This window comes from Carlito syrichta, unplaced genomic scaffold, assembly GCF_000164805.1.
Source record: "Carlito syrichta isolate Samal-C Ts95f unplaced genomic scaffold, Tarsius_syrichta-2.0.1 Scaffold287742, whole genome shotgun sequence".
Classification (NCBI taxonomy): domain Eukaryota; kingdom Metazoa; phylum Chordata; class Mammalia; order Primates; family Tarsiidae; genus Carlito; species Carlito syrichta.
In genome coordinates, this window is record NW_007231838.1 from 51,092 (window position 1) to 64,543 (window position 13,452).

At 44.5% G+C, this 13,452-nt stretch overlaps 1 protein-coding gene across 1 annotated transcript in view; it reads left to right on the forward strand.

The window, feature by feature from the left end:
- The first annotated feature begins 2,386 nt into the window (after positions 1-2,386).
- The window catches only part of LRRC34 (leucine rich repeat containing 34), a 14,697-nt gene continuing 3,631 nt past the window's right edge, over positions 2,387-13,452 (forward strand). The window contains exons 1-7 of the mRNA XM_021709929.1: positions 2,387-2,504; positions 3,355-3,476; positions 3,576-3,640; positions 3,993-4,076; positions 7,355-7,483; positions 9,459-9,554; positions 13,084-13,238. Coding sequence (XP_021565604.1) covers positions 4,023-4,076; positions 7,355-7,483; positions 9,459-9,554; positions 13,084-13,238 — 434 coding nt within the window. The 5' untranslated portion in view covers positions 2,387-2,504; positions 3,355-3,476; positions 3,576-3,640; positions 3,993-4,022. The remainder of the gene's footprint in view (positions 2,505-3,354; positions 3,477-3,575; positions 3,641-3,992; positions 4,077-7,354; positions 7,484-9,458; positions 9,555-13,083; positions 13,239-13,452) is intronic.

Sequence of the window (13,452 nt, forward strand, 5' to 3'; positions counted from 1 at the left end):
GCCCTCGCCCCCTTTGAAGACCGAGGGTTGCCGCCTTCACTTCCGGACCTTGGCGTGCAGGCGGGTTTTGTCCAAGGATGCGGTGGGCAGCCGCGAAGAAGCTGGGCCTTAAGCGCGCGCACCGCCCCATGCAGCCTTGCTTTCCAGAAGGCTCCCAGCTGTCTGGCCTCCTGAGTCCGGGAAGCCAGCCCTCCCCCTCCCCATCCCCCCTCCAGGGCACCACGTGAAGCGCCTTGTGCCTGTGCGTGTTTCTTGTGGAAGGGTCGCAGGAGGGTTCTGTGGCATTCTGTGGGGTCCGCACTTCTCAGACTGATGGGCAGTTGAACCTGTTCCACTTGCGATCGCCTTGTAGGACTTCCACGAACACTGGGGAATATTGTGCTGCAATCTCATTTAAACACATGAAAACTTCCTGAAATAAGTGACGCGTTTCCCTGTGTACATCCAGAAATTAGACTGACATTAAACATTTTCAGAGACGATCTAATGGCATGGGAAAACTGCTTACAATATAATGTGAACTGGGAGAAAAGGTATAAAATTATACCCAGATATTTCAATTTTGCTTTAAAAAATGCTTCTATATACACATAAGAGAAAAACAGCGGGAAGAAAGTACCCCTAGACCTCAATTGTGGTTGTTCTTTGGCAGTGGGATTGCTGATACACATGTATTTTTTTCTATTGAAGTTTCCAAGTTGTCTGGAAGGCTGTATATTAAATTAATTTTTGTAAGTTACTTATGTATTTTGAGACAGGATCTCGCTCTGTCACCCAGGCTGGAGTGCCATGGTGCGGTCACACAGCTCACTTGCAGCCTTGAATTCCTGGGCTCAAGCTATACTCCTGTCTCAGCCTCCCAAGTAGCTGGAGCTACAGGTGTGCATCACCACCCCAGCTAACTTTTAAAATTTTTTTGTGGAGTCAGGATTTTGCTATGTTGCCCAGGCTGGTCTCCAACTCCTGGCCTCAAGCGATCCTCTAACCTCAGCCCCCCCGAGAGTTATTTTTTAAAACTACGAGAAAATTATATTTGCTTTCATTTAAAATATAATGTTCATCATCTTAAATCTTGTTCTGCAAGATTTTCAAAGAGTCAGCCACAAAAGGTAGAAAGACAGATGGTGGCCTGTGCGTCTAAGAAAAGTAACAGCAGAACTTCCATCCCAGAAGACCTGGGCCTTGCAAAAGAGGCTTTTAAAGTAATATTGAAAATAGGCCAGGCAGTGGCTCAGGCCTGTAATCTTAGAACTTTGGGAGGCTGAGGCTGGGGCAGGAGAATCACTTGAGCCCAGGGGTTCAAGACCAGCCTGGGCAACATAGCTCTACAAAAAATTTTTTAAAAGTTAGCTGGACATGGTAGAACATGTCTATAATGCCGGCTACTTGGAGGTTGAGGCAGAAGGATCTCCTGAGACCAGGAGGTCGAGGTGAGCCATGATCGTGCCAGTACACTCCAGCCTGGGCAACATAGTGAAATCTACAAAAAATTTTTAAAAAGTTAGCTGGACATGGTAGCACATGTCTGTAATGCCAGCTACTTGGGAGGCTGAGGCGGAAAGATTGCCCGAGACCAGGAGGTCTAGGCTGCGATTAGCCACGATCGTGCCACTGCACTCCAGCCTGGGTGACAGAATGAGACCCTGACTCCAAAAAAAGACAAAAAAGATATTGGAAACCGTAAGACCATGAAGGAAAGCTGCACATGTAACAGAGAAAGGAGGCCTCAACTCCTGCTTTGTTTCTGTCTTCTTATGAAGTTAACAGGGAAGAAACCACCTCTAGAAAGAAAGATGGAAGGCCAGGCAGGACGGCACATAGGCAGCAGGCCTCAACTCAGTATGGGGGGAAACAGGCAGAGTCTGTCCAGAGACGCCATCAGCCTGGAAGGCTGAGAGGGTGTCCGGAAGCCTATGGGCCAGGGGCATCTCCAGGCCCCTTTGAGTTAAGATTCTCAGATGAAATGGTCTGCATTTGAAGCTTCTTAGAAAGCCATGAGTCCCTCTGACTTGTGGCACCGTGGGGAAGAGGTTTTGGCGTCAGTGTGACTGTACTCTGCCCTGGCTAGCAGCGTAGTATGAGGAAGATATGAAAGTCTCTGGGTGCTGTTTTCGCCAGCTCTCGGCCTGGTGCACGATCAAGGTTGGCTCTCCCTTTACGCAGCTTGCAGGCTGTGCCGACACGAGCGAGCCGGCCCACCGTCACCTTCTGTGGCCCTCGTTCTCCGACAACATTTGCTCCCTCTCTCCCGTTGCTTATGTTTATTTCTCTCTTCTTCTGTTCTTAATTGTTTCCTGTTCTTCCCCACCCCCACTATTTCTTTTTTAAACAAAGCTTCTGGAAGATTGTATATGTGATAAAGGATGCATTTATTTTTCAAAACCTCCAGAATCTATCACCAGTCTCCAGGAACATTATCATAATCGGTGTGTGGAAAAATCCAAGAAAATCAATCCCTTTATATCGCATATACTCCAAGAAGTGGATGAAGCAGTTAAAAAGGGGTAAGACAAACACCTGATGACATCAGTAGGAGTCACTGATGTTCATGTGTGTGAAAGTCCTGGAATACTGAGTAATCTTACAGTCATCTGAAAATGCTTGGTAGGATGGATGGATGCCTTGATTCAGACAAGTAAGTAAATGAGCGACACTGTTAGTAGGAGGAATAAGAGGTGGTGTCATATTCTGGAAAGAGCACTAGATCAGGAGTCCCCAAGCTTACCATCTTTATCTAACTACCGTGAGCTGGGTGAGTTTGGGCAAATCATTGTTTCCAATATTGTTATTGTAAAGTGGGGATGCTTTGTGGGTGAGAAATTAAATTACACCACACAGCATCTATTGAAGCACTTTGCAAAGTCTGCACTGTTTAGCAGTGTTAAGTTACCTGTTGTAAATCTACTATCTATTCTTAAGTCTAGTACACACTTGGTTCCAGTAAATGTTATCCATCATGAGGGAAAATACTTTACTTCCTTACTGGGTTTCTTTCCACTTCAAATTTTTATGTGTGTGTATTTTATTTATTTATTTTATTTATTTTTTTGAGTTGGAGTCTCACTCTGTCGCCAAAAGTGGAGTGCAGTGGCCGCTCCCGGCCACCGCAGCCTCGACCTGCTGGGCTCCGGTGATCCTTCCGCCTCAGCCTTCCAAGGAGCTGGAACTACAGGCGCGTGCTACCACGCCTGGCTAATTTTTAAAAAATTTATTTATTGTAGAGATGAGGTCTCGCCAAGTTGCCCAGGTGGGTCTCGAACCTGAGGGCTCAGGCAATCCACTCACCTCAGCCTCCCAAGGCGCGGGATTACAGGCTGAGCCACCGGGCCTGGCATGTGTGTGTATTTTTAACAGGCTGGAAAAAGGAATCACGTTGAACATTGCTGGTAACAATCGCTTGGTGCCGGTAGAAAGAGTAACAGGTGAAGATTTTTGGATTCTTTCCAGAATTTTAAAGAAACATCTATATATCAACGGTATGTTTCCTTAAGAATCAGTACCTCCTGCTTTTCATTGTCTGGATTTTGAGCATTCTTTCTGAGGAATATCAGCTTCTATTTGTCTGTGTCTTTCAGGTTTGGATGTCAGATACAACCTCTTAAGTGATGTTGGCGCATACTATGCTGCAAAACTGCTTCGGGTAACTTTTACTACAAAATGTTCTTAGTTCCGTTACAGTGAAACCAATTCATCTAATGACATACAAGCACTCTCTCTCTCTCTCACACACACACACACACACACACATACACACACACACACACACACACACAAACACACGGCTAGTTTTACAAAATACCCAGGGTCCTGACTTTGTGCTGTTTTTATAACACTTGAAAGACACTGGAGACCTGCCTGGGCAGGCGTGACCTCATCTCTACAATAAATAAAAAAAAAAATTATATACACATGCAATATACACATGCATATACATAAAGTTTATCAGTTTCTAATAATAATGTGTAATAGCTTATTTTCTCTCCTTATTTTAGAGACAACTTAATCTCATTTACTTAAACCTTATGTTTAATGACATTGGGCCTGAAGGTGGAGAACTGATCGCTAAAGCACTACATGTAAGCATTTATCTACCTCCCACTAGCATTTTGCTTGGGAATTTTAACTTCTGATGGCTTGGAACCAACAGAATCAACTGTTAATATGAGCTTATATCATTTCGATATTGTAAGAATGTATGTCTTTATTGCAGTCATTTATTCAAGTGTAGACATTGCATGAACACCTTTGAACTCATTTAAAAAAATAAACAGCTTTATTAAGACATAATTCACATACTTTTAACATCTCCAGTTTGTGGTCTGTAAGTAGTCACAGAGCTGTGCAACTTCACCACTGTCACTATTTCCGGAACGTTCTCATCACCCCAGAAAGAAGCTCCCTCCCCATTAAATCTCTCTCCATTCTTACCCCCACTCCTCAGCCCCTGGCAGTCACCAATCTGCTTTCTCTATACATAACATACATATATTTGCCCATTGTGGACATTTTCTATCAACGGGATCATACACTGTGTGGCCTTTTGTGACCGTTTAATGTTTCAAGGTTCATTCATGTTGCTTCAGACTCATTCTTTTCCGTTTCCAAACAACACTCCCTTGTATGCGTAGACCATATTTTGCTCGTGAATCGTGGATGGCATTCGGGTTTCCACATTTTGGCTACTATGAGTAAGGCTCAATGGATAGTCACAGGTTTTTGTGTGGATGTGTTTTCAGTTTTAGGGAGTCTATACCTGGGAATGGACTTGCTGGGTAATAAAGTAACTTTTTAACCACGTAAGGAACTGCCAAATTACTTTTCCAAGGGGCTGCGTCTTTTTACAGTTCCACCGACAATGTGTGAGTGATCCAATTTCTTCACGTCCTCACTACGAGTTCTTGCCATTTTGGTTTTAGCCACCCTAGTGGGGACAAAGAGGTTTTGTGGGTTTTAACTTGCAGATCCCTGATGAATAATGATGTTGAGCATCTTTTCATGTGCTTACTGTCCATCTGTATAGCTCCTTTGGAGACACGTGTTTTCAGATTCTTTGACCATTTTAAATTGGATTGTCTATTTGAGATGCAAGGGTTCTTTATATATTCTGGATAGAAGTCCCTTATCTGACACATGACTTGCAAATGTTTACTCTTATTCCGTAGACTGCTTTTTCACTTCCTTGAAGGTGTTCTTTGAAGCATAAAAACTGTAACTTTGATACAGTCCAATTTATCTCTTATTTGTTGCTCATGCTTTTGGTGTTCTAAGAAGGCTTTGCCTAACCCAAAGTCACAAAGGTTTACATTTATGTTTTTTAAAGAGTTTTTACAGTTTTAGCTCTTTCTTTGGTTCTTTGGTCCATTTCATATTAATTTTTGGATATGATGTGAGGTAGGAGTCTCGCTTTATCCTTTGCATGTGGCTAACCAGTTGTCCCAACTTAAGAGAGTTAAGAGAGTTAAGACTGCTCTTTCCCCCACTGAATTGTCTTGAAAGCTCTGTCCAAACATCATTTGGTCATAAATATGGAAATTTACTTCTGATCTCCCAATTTTATTCTGTTAATCTATATGTCTATTCTTATGCCAGTACCACATTATTTTGCTTACTATAGCTTTGTAGTCAGTTTTGAGGTCAAGAAGTGCAAGTCCTCTAACTTTGTTCTTTTTTCAAGAATGTGTTGGTTCTTCTGTGTCTTTTGCATTTATATCCATGTGAATTTTAGGGTCCATTTATCAATTTCTGCAAGAAAGGCAGCTGGGATTTTGATAGGAATGGCATTAAATTTATAGATCAATATAAAGAGCCTTGCCCTCTTAACAATATTGTCTTCCAAACCTTAAACATAAAATGTGTTTCATTTTTTAAAGATTTTCATTAATTTCTTTCAACAATGGTTTGTAGTTTTCAATGTGCAAGTTTTGCTTTTATTTTGTTAAATTAATTCCTTATATTCTTTCTGATGCTATTATAAATGGGATTGTTTTCTTAATCTGAGTTGTTCATAGCATATAGAAATACAGCCAATTTTTGTATATTGAGCTTGTATCCTGCTGTGTTGCTGAACTCATTTATTAGTTCTGACAGGTTTTTTAGGGTTTTTTTTTTTGGTGGATTCCTTGGGATTTTCTTTTCTTTTCTTTTTTTTTTTTTTGAGTTGGAGTCTCACTCTGTCACCCAGACTGGAGTGCAGTGGCCGCTCCCGGCCACCACAGCCTCGACCTGCTGGGCTCCACCGATCCTTCCATCTCAGCCTTCCAAGTAACTGGAACTACAGGCGTGCGCTACCACACCCGGCTAATTTTTTTTTTTTTTAATTTATTGTAGAGATGAGGTCTTGCCAAGTTGCCCAGGTGGGTCTCGAACCCGTGGGCTCAGGCAATCCACTCACCTCAGCCTCCCAAAGGCGCGGGATTACCGACTGAGCCACCGAGCCCGGCTGGGATTTTCCATTTACAAGATCATGTCATGTGCAAACAGAATTTTACTTCTTTTCCAATTTGGATGTTTTTTCCTTTGCCTTACCTAATTGCCCTGGCTAGAACCTCCAGCATAATGTTAAATAGAAGTGGTGAGAGCAGACATCCTTGTCTTCTTCATGATGATAGAGGGGTTTGAATTCATTTTAGAAATAATTACTTACACTATTATATATCCTGATATGTATGCATTAGAATGATGAAATGCCTATAATGTTTTTTGTGAAATGTTTATCAAAAGAGTATAAGAAGTGGAATTAAACTTTGCAAATGTCGGATAAATTATCTTACCTTAAGAGTGGTGGGCAACCCCTTCAGGTCCCCTCCCAATGTGGGAGCTTTTCTGTCCTCTCAATAAACCCTGCTTTCTAAAAAAACAAAAAGAGTGGTATGGAGAATGGGAGTGACTGCTTTAAGGTACGGGATCTTCTTTGGGGGTGATGAAAATGTCTTGAAATTATTTATGGGTGATGGATGCACACCATTGTGATTGTACTAAATACTACCAAATTGTACACTTAAAAATGGTCAGTTTTATGCTACGTGAATTTCACCTCAATACAAAAGTGAAGTGATATAATGGTCTTTAAAAATAAATTTACAGATTTTCCCTTGAAAGGAATGTTTATTAAAATCTGCTTTATTTTCTGGTTATTGCTTGAGCACCTGCTTCTTGGGCAATCTTTCTACCAAACTATGAAACTAGTTTTTTATCTGTTATGGGAAACTAAGGGTTACCTTTAGGGAATATATCCTATTCTATCGCCATGACAATTTATGAGTCTGAAAAGAGTAATATCTCCTAACTCATGTAATTTATAGACTTCTGTAGATTAAAAACTTAACTAACTAGTTTTGATTATTTTCTTTTTCAGAAGAATACAACTCTGAAATACCTAAGAATGACTGGGAACAAGATTGAAAACAAGGGTGGAATGTTTTTTGCTGCAATGCTGCAAATTAACTCGTCCTTAGAGAAATTAGATCTGGGTGACTGTGATCTCGTGAGTAAATTGGTTATAAGAATATCACCCAGACTGTGGGCCATTTTCTCGGGGAGCCAGCATAGAGAATTGTTCAAGGAATCAGCCAAATGAGAGCCTTAGGAATAATTAATCTTGCCCTTAGTGACTAATATCAGAGAAGAGGTATTTTTTCCTAGACATAATAGTGCAGACTGTTAATAAAATCAGATAATAGTAAATAATAATATAAAAATTACCCACTATAATAAAAAATATTCCTAAGGCCTCCATTCACATTCATCAAGGGATTTTTAAAGAAAAAGATAACGTTCATTTAAACAAATGCTACTTTATTTGTATATGTTTTTTAACTTTTTGTTTTTTGTTGTTGTTTTTTGTTTTTGAGTTGGAGTTTCACTCTGTCACCCAGACTGGAGTGCAGTGGCCGCTCCCGGCCACTGCAGCCTCGACCTGGCTTGCTGGGCTCCGGTGAGCCTTCCGCCTCAGCCTTCAAGTAGCTGGAACTACAGGCACGCGCTGCCACGCCCTGCTAATTTTTTGATTTACTGTAGAGATGAGGTCTCGCCAAGTTGCCCAGGCGGGTCTCGAACCCATGGGCTCAGGCAATCCACTCACCTCAGCTTCCCAAAGCACTGGGATTACAGGCTGAGCCACCGAGCCCGGCTGTTTTTTAACTTTTGAAAACACTTTTTAGTGAGTAGTTACTTATATTGTAGCATACAAACTTAAAACGATGATGCTGAAAGCTGCTATAAGGCCGGCTGTGGTGGTACTTATAGTCCCAGCTACCTGGGAGGCTGAGGCGGTAGGATCGCTGGAGCCCAGGAGCTGGAGGCTGCAGTGAGCCATGATCATGCCACTGCACTCCAGCCTGGGAGACAGAATGAGACTTTGTCTCCAAAAAAAAAAAAACCCAGAAAGAGAAAAGCTGCTCTAGCTTTCATCCGGCCTGAAACCGAGGATGTGTGCTTTTTGCATGCCTTCAAATTATGGGCTTCACTTTCTTCAGCCTGCTTTCAGATCTTCAGGCCTACCCTTGGGAATCTGTGAAATAGCCTCGAATTTGTGCAAAATCACTGGACACAAACATGAGATGGGCCAGGAGGCTCTTGGGGTGGCAGGTTCCAAAGGGTTACTTAGGGTGGGAGATGCAGCCACCCATTCAGTACATGTACCTGTCACTGCGCTGACACTGAGGCTGCAACAGTGACCCACAGGCCTCTGCCCTTGTGACGCTTCCATTTTAGTTGGAAAACCTCAAGAAAGAAAGAAAAAAAAGTGTGACACACGCAAATAGGAGGAGGGAACTGCCCAGTGCCTGTAGATCACCGGGTTCTCCGAAGAGACTAGGATGGCAAGCAGAGGCTGGCTGGCCACTCAGGTTCAGGCAGGAGGCCAGGTGGGAGGAGTGGACGTGGTCTGGGGTGGTGGTCGTCACGACGGACAGGAAAAGAGTACTTTGAGGCATCTGCTGGAGGCAGCAGGGTCCATCAGACTTCCCCATCAACTGGGTAGGAGGGTGAGGAGAGAGCCAGGCTGAGAGGAAGCGGGTTTTCTGGCCCAACAGCTGGCATGTGTGCTGGTGTCCGAGGAGGTGATGGGACAGGCCCTTCCCTCAGCTGGAGGGAGGCTGTGGGAGCCTCACTCTTAAGTGCTGCGTGACATGGAAGAGTGCTTGCACGAGGGCGTGGGCTGCAGACGCAGCAGAGCGCAAGTGGGGACCCACAGACCCCGGAGGGCTTGGGGACAACTAGAGCAAACGGACACTGTGACGTTGAGACTCCCCGGCATGTCTGGACAGGCTTGAGGGAGGAGAGGAAAGCACACAGCACCAATTCACTCTCGAATCCGATCAACCTACAATTCAAAGTTCAAGGCATGCTTAGGCTATAGCAATTCCCTCAGAGTTCAGATAACTGATCTTGACATACTTATGCAGGGAGGTTGCCTTATGTCCTCGGTCAGTTTCCTTAACGAACTTACCTGTTTTTAGGGAATGCAAAGTGTGATAGCGTTGGCTACGGTGCTATCTCAGAACCAAGCAATTAAGGGAATAAACCTGAACCGGCCCATACTGTATGGCGAACAGGTATGTGTTCAAAGTAGCCAACAGACGTGCATACAATTAAGGCACTACTGAAGTTTATGTCAAGGTACATGAACACATATTTTAGAGCTGAACTTACTATGTCTTGTAAGCTACCATTTACACATAAAAACTTTTAGGTAAAAAAAATTGTGTTAATTCCCAACAAGATGTTTATAACCAAATACACTCTTAGAGGTGGCTTACTTAAGCAGCAAGCATGTCATCTTTTCTCTGGAAACTCAAGTTCTGAGTGAGCACACTGGGTTGGGGGGTCAAAGTAGTTCGGATGAGGCAGGTGTGGCGAAAGTCGTTTTGAAGACCAGGCCACAAGAGCCCAGGGTGGAATGTTCTATTGCCTGATCCATTGATGTGGCTGAGCCATGACCCCTCTGAAATCATGACTAAGAGCGGAAGGTGTGTGCGAAAAGCTGTCTGGCAAGCCTGGACCCGATGCCATCAATGGGTGAGCTGCTCACTGGGGACAGACAGGTGAGTCACAACATGGCTCTTCCAAGCCCATCAGTTGTAAAAGCCTAGAAAGTACAAACTCATCTTATTACCAGTATAAACAAAACAGAGGTGCATCTACTAGAAGGAAACTAAATGCTCAAAGCACTCTATGTAGTTCAAAAAGTGAACTTTCAAGTTCAATGTTCAGATATTCACCTAAAGTTCAGTGATTCAAATTCAGAGTTGAAAGGAACTTTTTTACATGTCTAAAGCACTTTAGATAATTTAAAATCATCTATTTCGTGGTTCCCTTTTAGGATGAATAACTGAGAATTAGCCATTTTAAAAAGTAGTTTTTCCATATTCAGAAGCGGATTTTGCATTCCTTACCTACACAGACCTCTCCCTTTGGATTTTCCCTGCACTTTTCTGTCGTAGAATTTTTGTGTTTTATATCCGGTTGTTTTATGCACATAAGTTTAATCCTTTCAACAAGACGCTGAGCTTCCTTGAATAAAAGAACCTGACTTGGCAGCGTCATTCATATTCACCCACTCAGAAATATTTGATGCAGCCCTGCACCAGACCCGGTGCTAGGTGCTGGAGCGAGAAGACAGATAAGCACACGGCCTTGTCTTCAAGGGGTTTCTTGTTTGCAGAGGGAGCGTGACAAGTCTGGAGGGTGACAAGTCTGGAGCGTGACATGCTCAGGGTAGCCCGGAGGCACGAGAGAGGCCTCGAAACAGGCAGGGTGGGAGTGTGGCAGGGGAGTTCTCAGCTTTGACAGCCACGTCCAACATTTCTGGATTACATCTCTGTGGAAATCAGTGTGTTTACACAGATCACATTGTAAGTACATTTCCTTCCTTTCTTGCTTTCCTTTCTTTTCTTTATTATAAAGATGTGGGGTACAACTCAGGGTTAGGTCTACAAACGTTGATTATGTGGGTGCCCTTGTGGATGAGGTGTGCCCCTCCCTCCCCTGGCAGTTTCCCTCAACTGCCCATCCCCCGCTCCCCAGGCAGTTTCCCACTACTGCCAATCCCTTTCTTACAGTATTATGATAATTGTTCAAGGTCCGCTTATGAGTGGGAACGTATGGTACTCTGTTCTTCGTTTCTGTGATAGATCACTGAGTATGACAGACTCTAAATCCATCCAGGTTGCCGCAAAGTCCATATGTTTGTCCTTCTTTATGGCTGCATAATATTCCATTGTGTATATGTATCACATTTCTTTTATTCAGTCCAGCTTCCAAGGGCAGCATGGTTGGTTCCATGTTTTTGCTATTGTGAATAGAGATGCAACAAATATACGTGTGCAGGTATCTTTTTTGTAGAATGATTTGATTTCCTTACTGTGTAATCCCAGGAGGGGGATTGCTGGGTCAGATGGAAGGTCAAAGGAAAAAAACAAACAGCCCCATTTCCTCTTTCGAACACGCTGAGTGGCGTCATTATTCCTAAACCCACCTGAGAGTAGCGAATAGAAGCCTGGGGCCCCTTTCACAGGCGTGGTGCCCCGAGCCCTGTGCTTCTGGCAGCTCCAGGAGGCCCTCTCTGGGCAGTTCTTGGATGCTGTGGAGTCGTGTTCTCTTGTGCTTTGCTGTGCTGTTCCCAAATACATGCCCGCAGACCTGTCGCACATGAGGGAAAACCGTGCGTGACCAGGGAGAATCCGGGGAAACAGAATCACCTGCTGTGAGATGGTGGATTTCCCACTGACCACTCGCTGGCAGCCTCTGGGGGGCTTGGAAAGACACGGAGGCAGGGGCCACTCTAGACAAGGCAGGCCACAGACTCAGTGGAGGGGCTGCAGTCCTGGACTGTGTCTGGAAGTCGTTCCTCACTTAAGAAGTGCAGTCTCTCTTTCAAGCTTTTGAGCCTCAACCCGCAATCAAGGCCAGGCACCAGCACGCGCTGCGCGTGGAGTTCCCTGTGCCAGGCACCTGGTGGGGTGACAGCGGACGCCCCCCATGTGGTGGGATCGGTCGCTTCTTTCCGCGTTCCCGGCCTACCCAGTTTCTCTTTAGCAATGCTGGAACCCTGTGTGGCTGGTGTGTCTTTTAAAGGCCCCGGCGTACACAGCGTTCCTCTGGGCATATTTCTTTTCAGTGTCAAAGCAATCATGTTAACAAATAAAGTACAGAATTACAGACGACTGAACAATACATACTTTGCAGTTTGCTATGGAACACTTACTTTGTGCTCGACACTTTTTATTTCTTAATTTATTTCCGTGAGGGAGGCATAATTTTGCCTACTTTACAAAAAAGGCACAAGCTGGCTGCGGGAAGCACCGGGCTCAGGGCATCAGGCCTGCGAAAGGATCACCTGAGTCCAAGAGTTTGAGGCTGCGATGAGCCATGATTGAGCCAGTGCCACTGCACTCCAGCTTGGGCAACAAAGTGAGACCCAGACACACACACACACACACACACACACACACACACACACACTCTCTCTCTCTCTCTCTCTCTCTCTCTCACACTCTCTCTCTCTCTCTCTGTCTCTCTCTGTCTCTCTCTCGCACACACACACACACACACACACACAATCATTTCAGAAGGAAAAGAATCAAAACGATCAGCCCCATCATGTATTGAGCATGATTTCTTTTAAAGACAGACCAAATGCAAATTGTAGATAGACTGTTGTAACCAGTATAATCTTTTTTAAAAAGTTAACTTAAATAATAACATATATTTGAAATACACAGGTTCTATTTTTTATTTTTATTTTTTTGAGTCGGAGTCTCACTCCGTCGCCCATGCTGGAGCGCAGTGGCACACTCATGGCCACCACAGCCTCGACCTGCTGGGCTTAGGCGATCCTTCCGCCTCGGCCTTCCAAGTAGCTGGAACTACAGACACGCCACCACGTCTGGCTGACTGTTTTTGTGATTTATTGTAGAGACGAGGTCTCGTCAAGTTGCCCAGGCTGGTCTCGAACCCGCGGGCTCAGGCAATCCTCTTACCTTGGCCTCCCAAAGTGCCGGGATGACAGGCATGAGCCACCGTGTCCGGCCCCGGCTCTACTTTAAAATTATATTTCAGAAACAAGATTTCCTCTCCTCTTAGGAAGAGTCTACAGTCCATCTGGGTCACATGCTGAAGGAAAACCACTGCCTTGTTGAGCTCCACGTGAACAAGCACAGTATTAAAAACGGTGGCATGCAGCAGCTCTGTAACGCGCTGTACACCAACAGCAGCCTGCGCTACCTCGATGTCAGCTGGTGAGCGACAGTGTGCACATCCAGAATCCAAAAGCCGGGCCATGGGAATGATCTACATGAAGAGTCACAGCACAGGCCGGGCTCGGTGGCTCAGCCTGTAATCCCAGCACTTTGGGAGGCCGAGGTGAGGGGATTGCCTGAGCCCGCGGGTTCTAGACCCGCCTGGGCCACTTGGCGAGACCTCATCTCTACAATAAATCAAAAAATCAGCCGG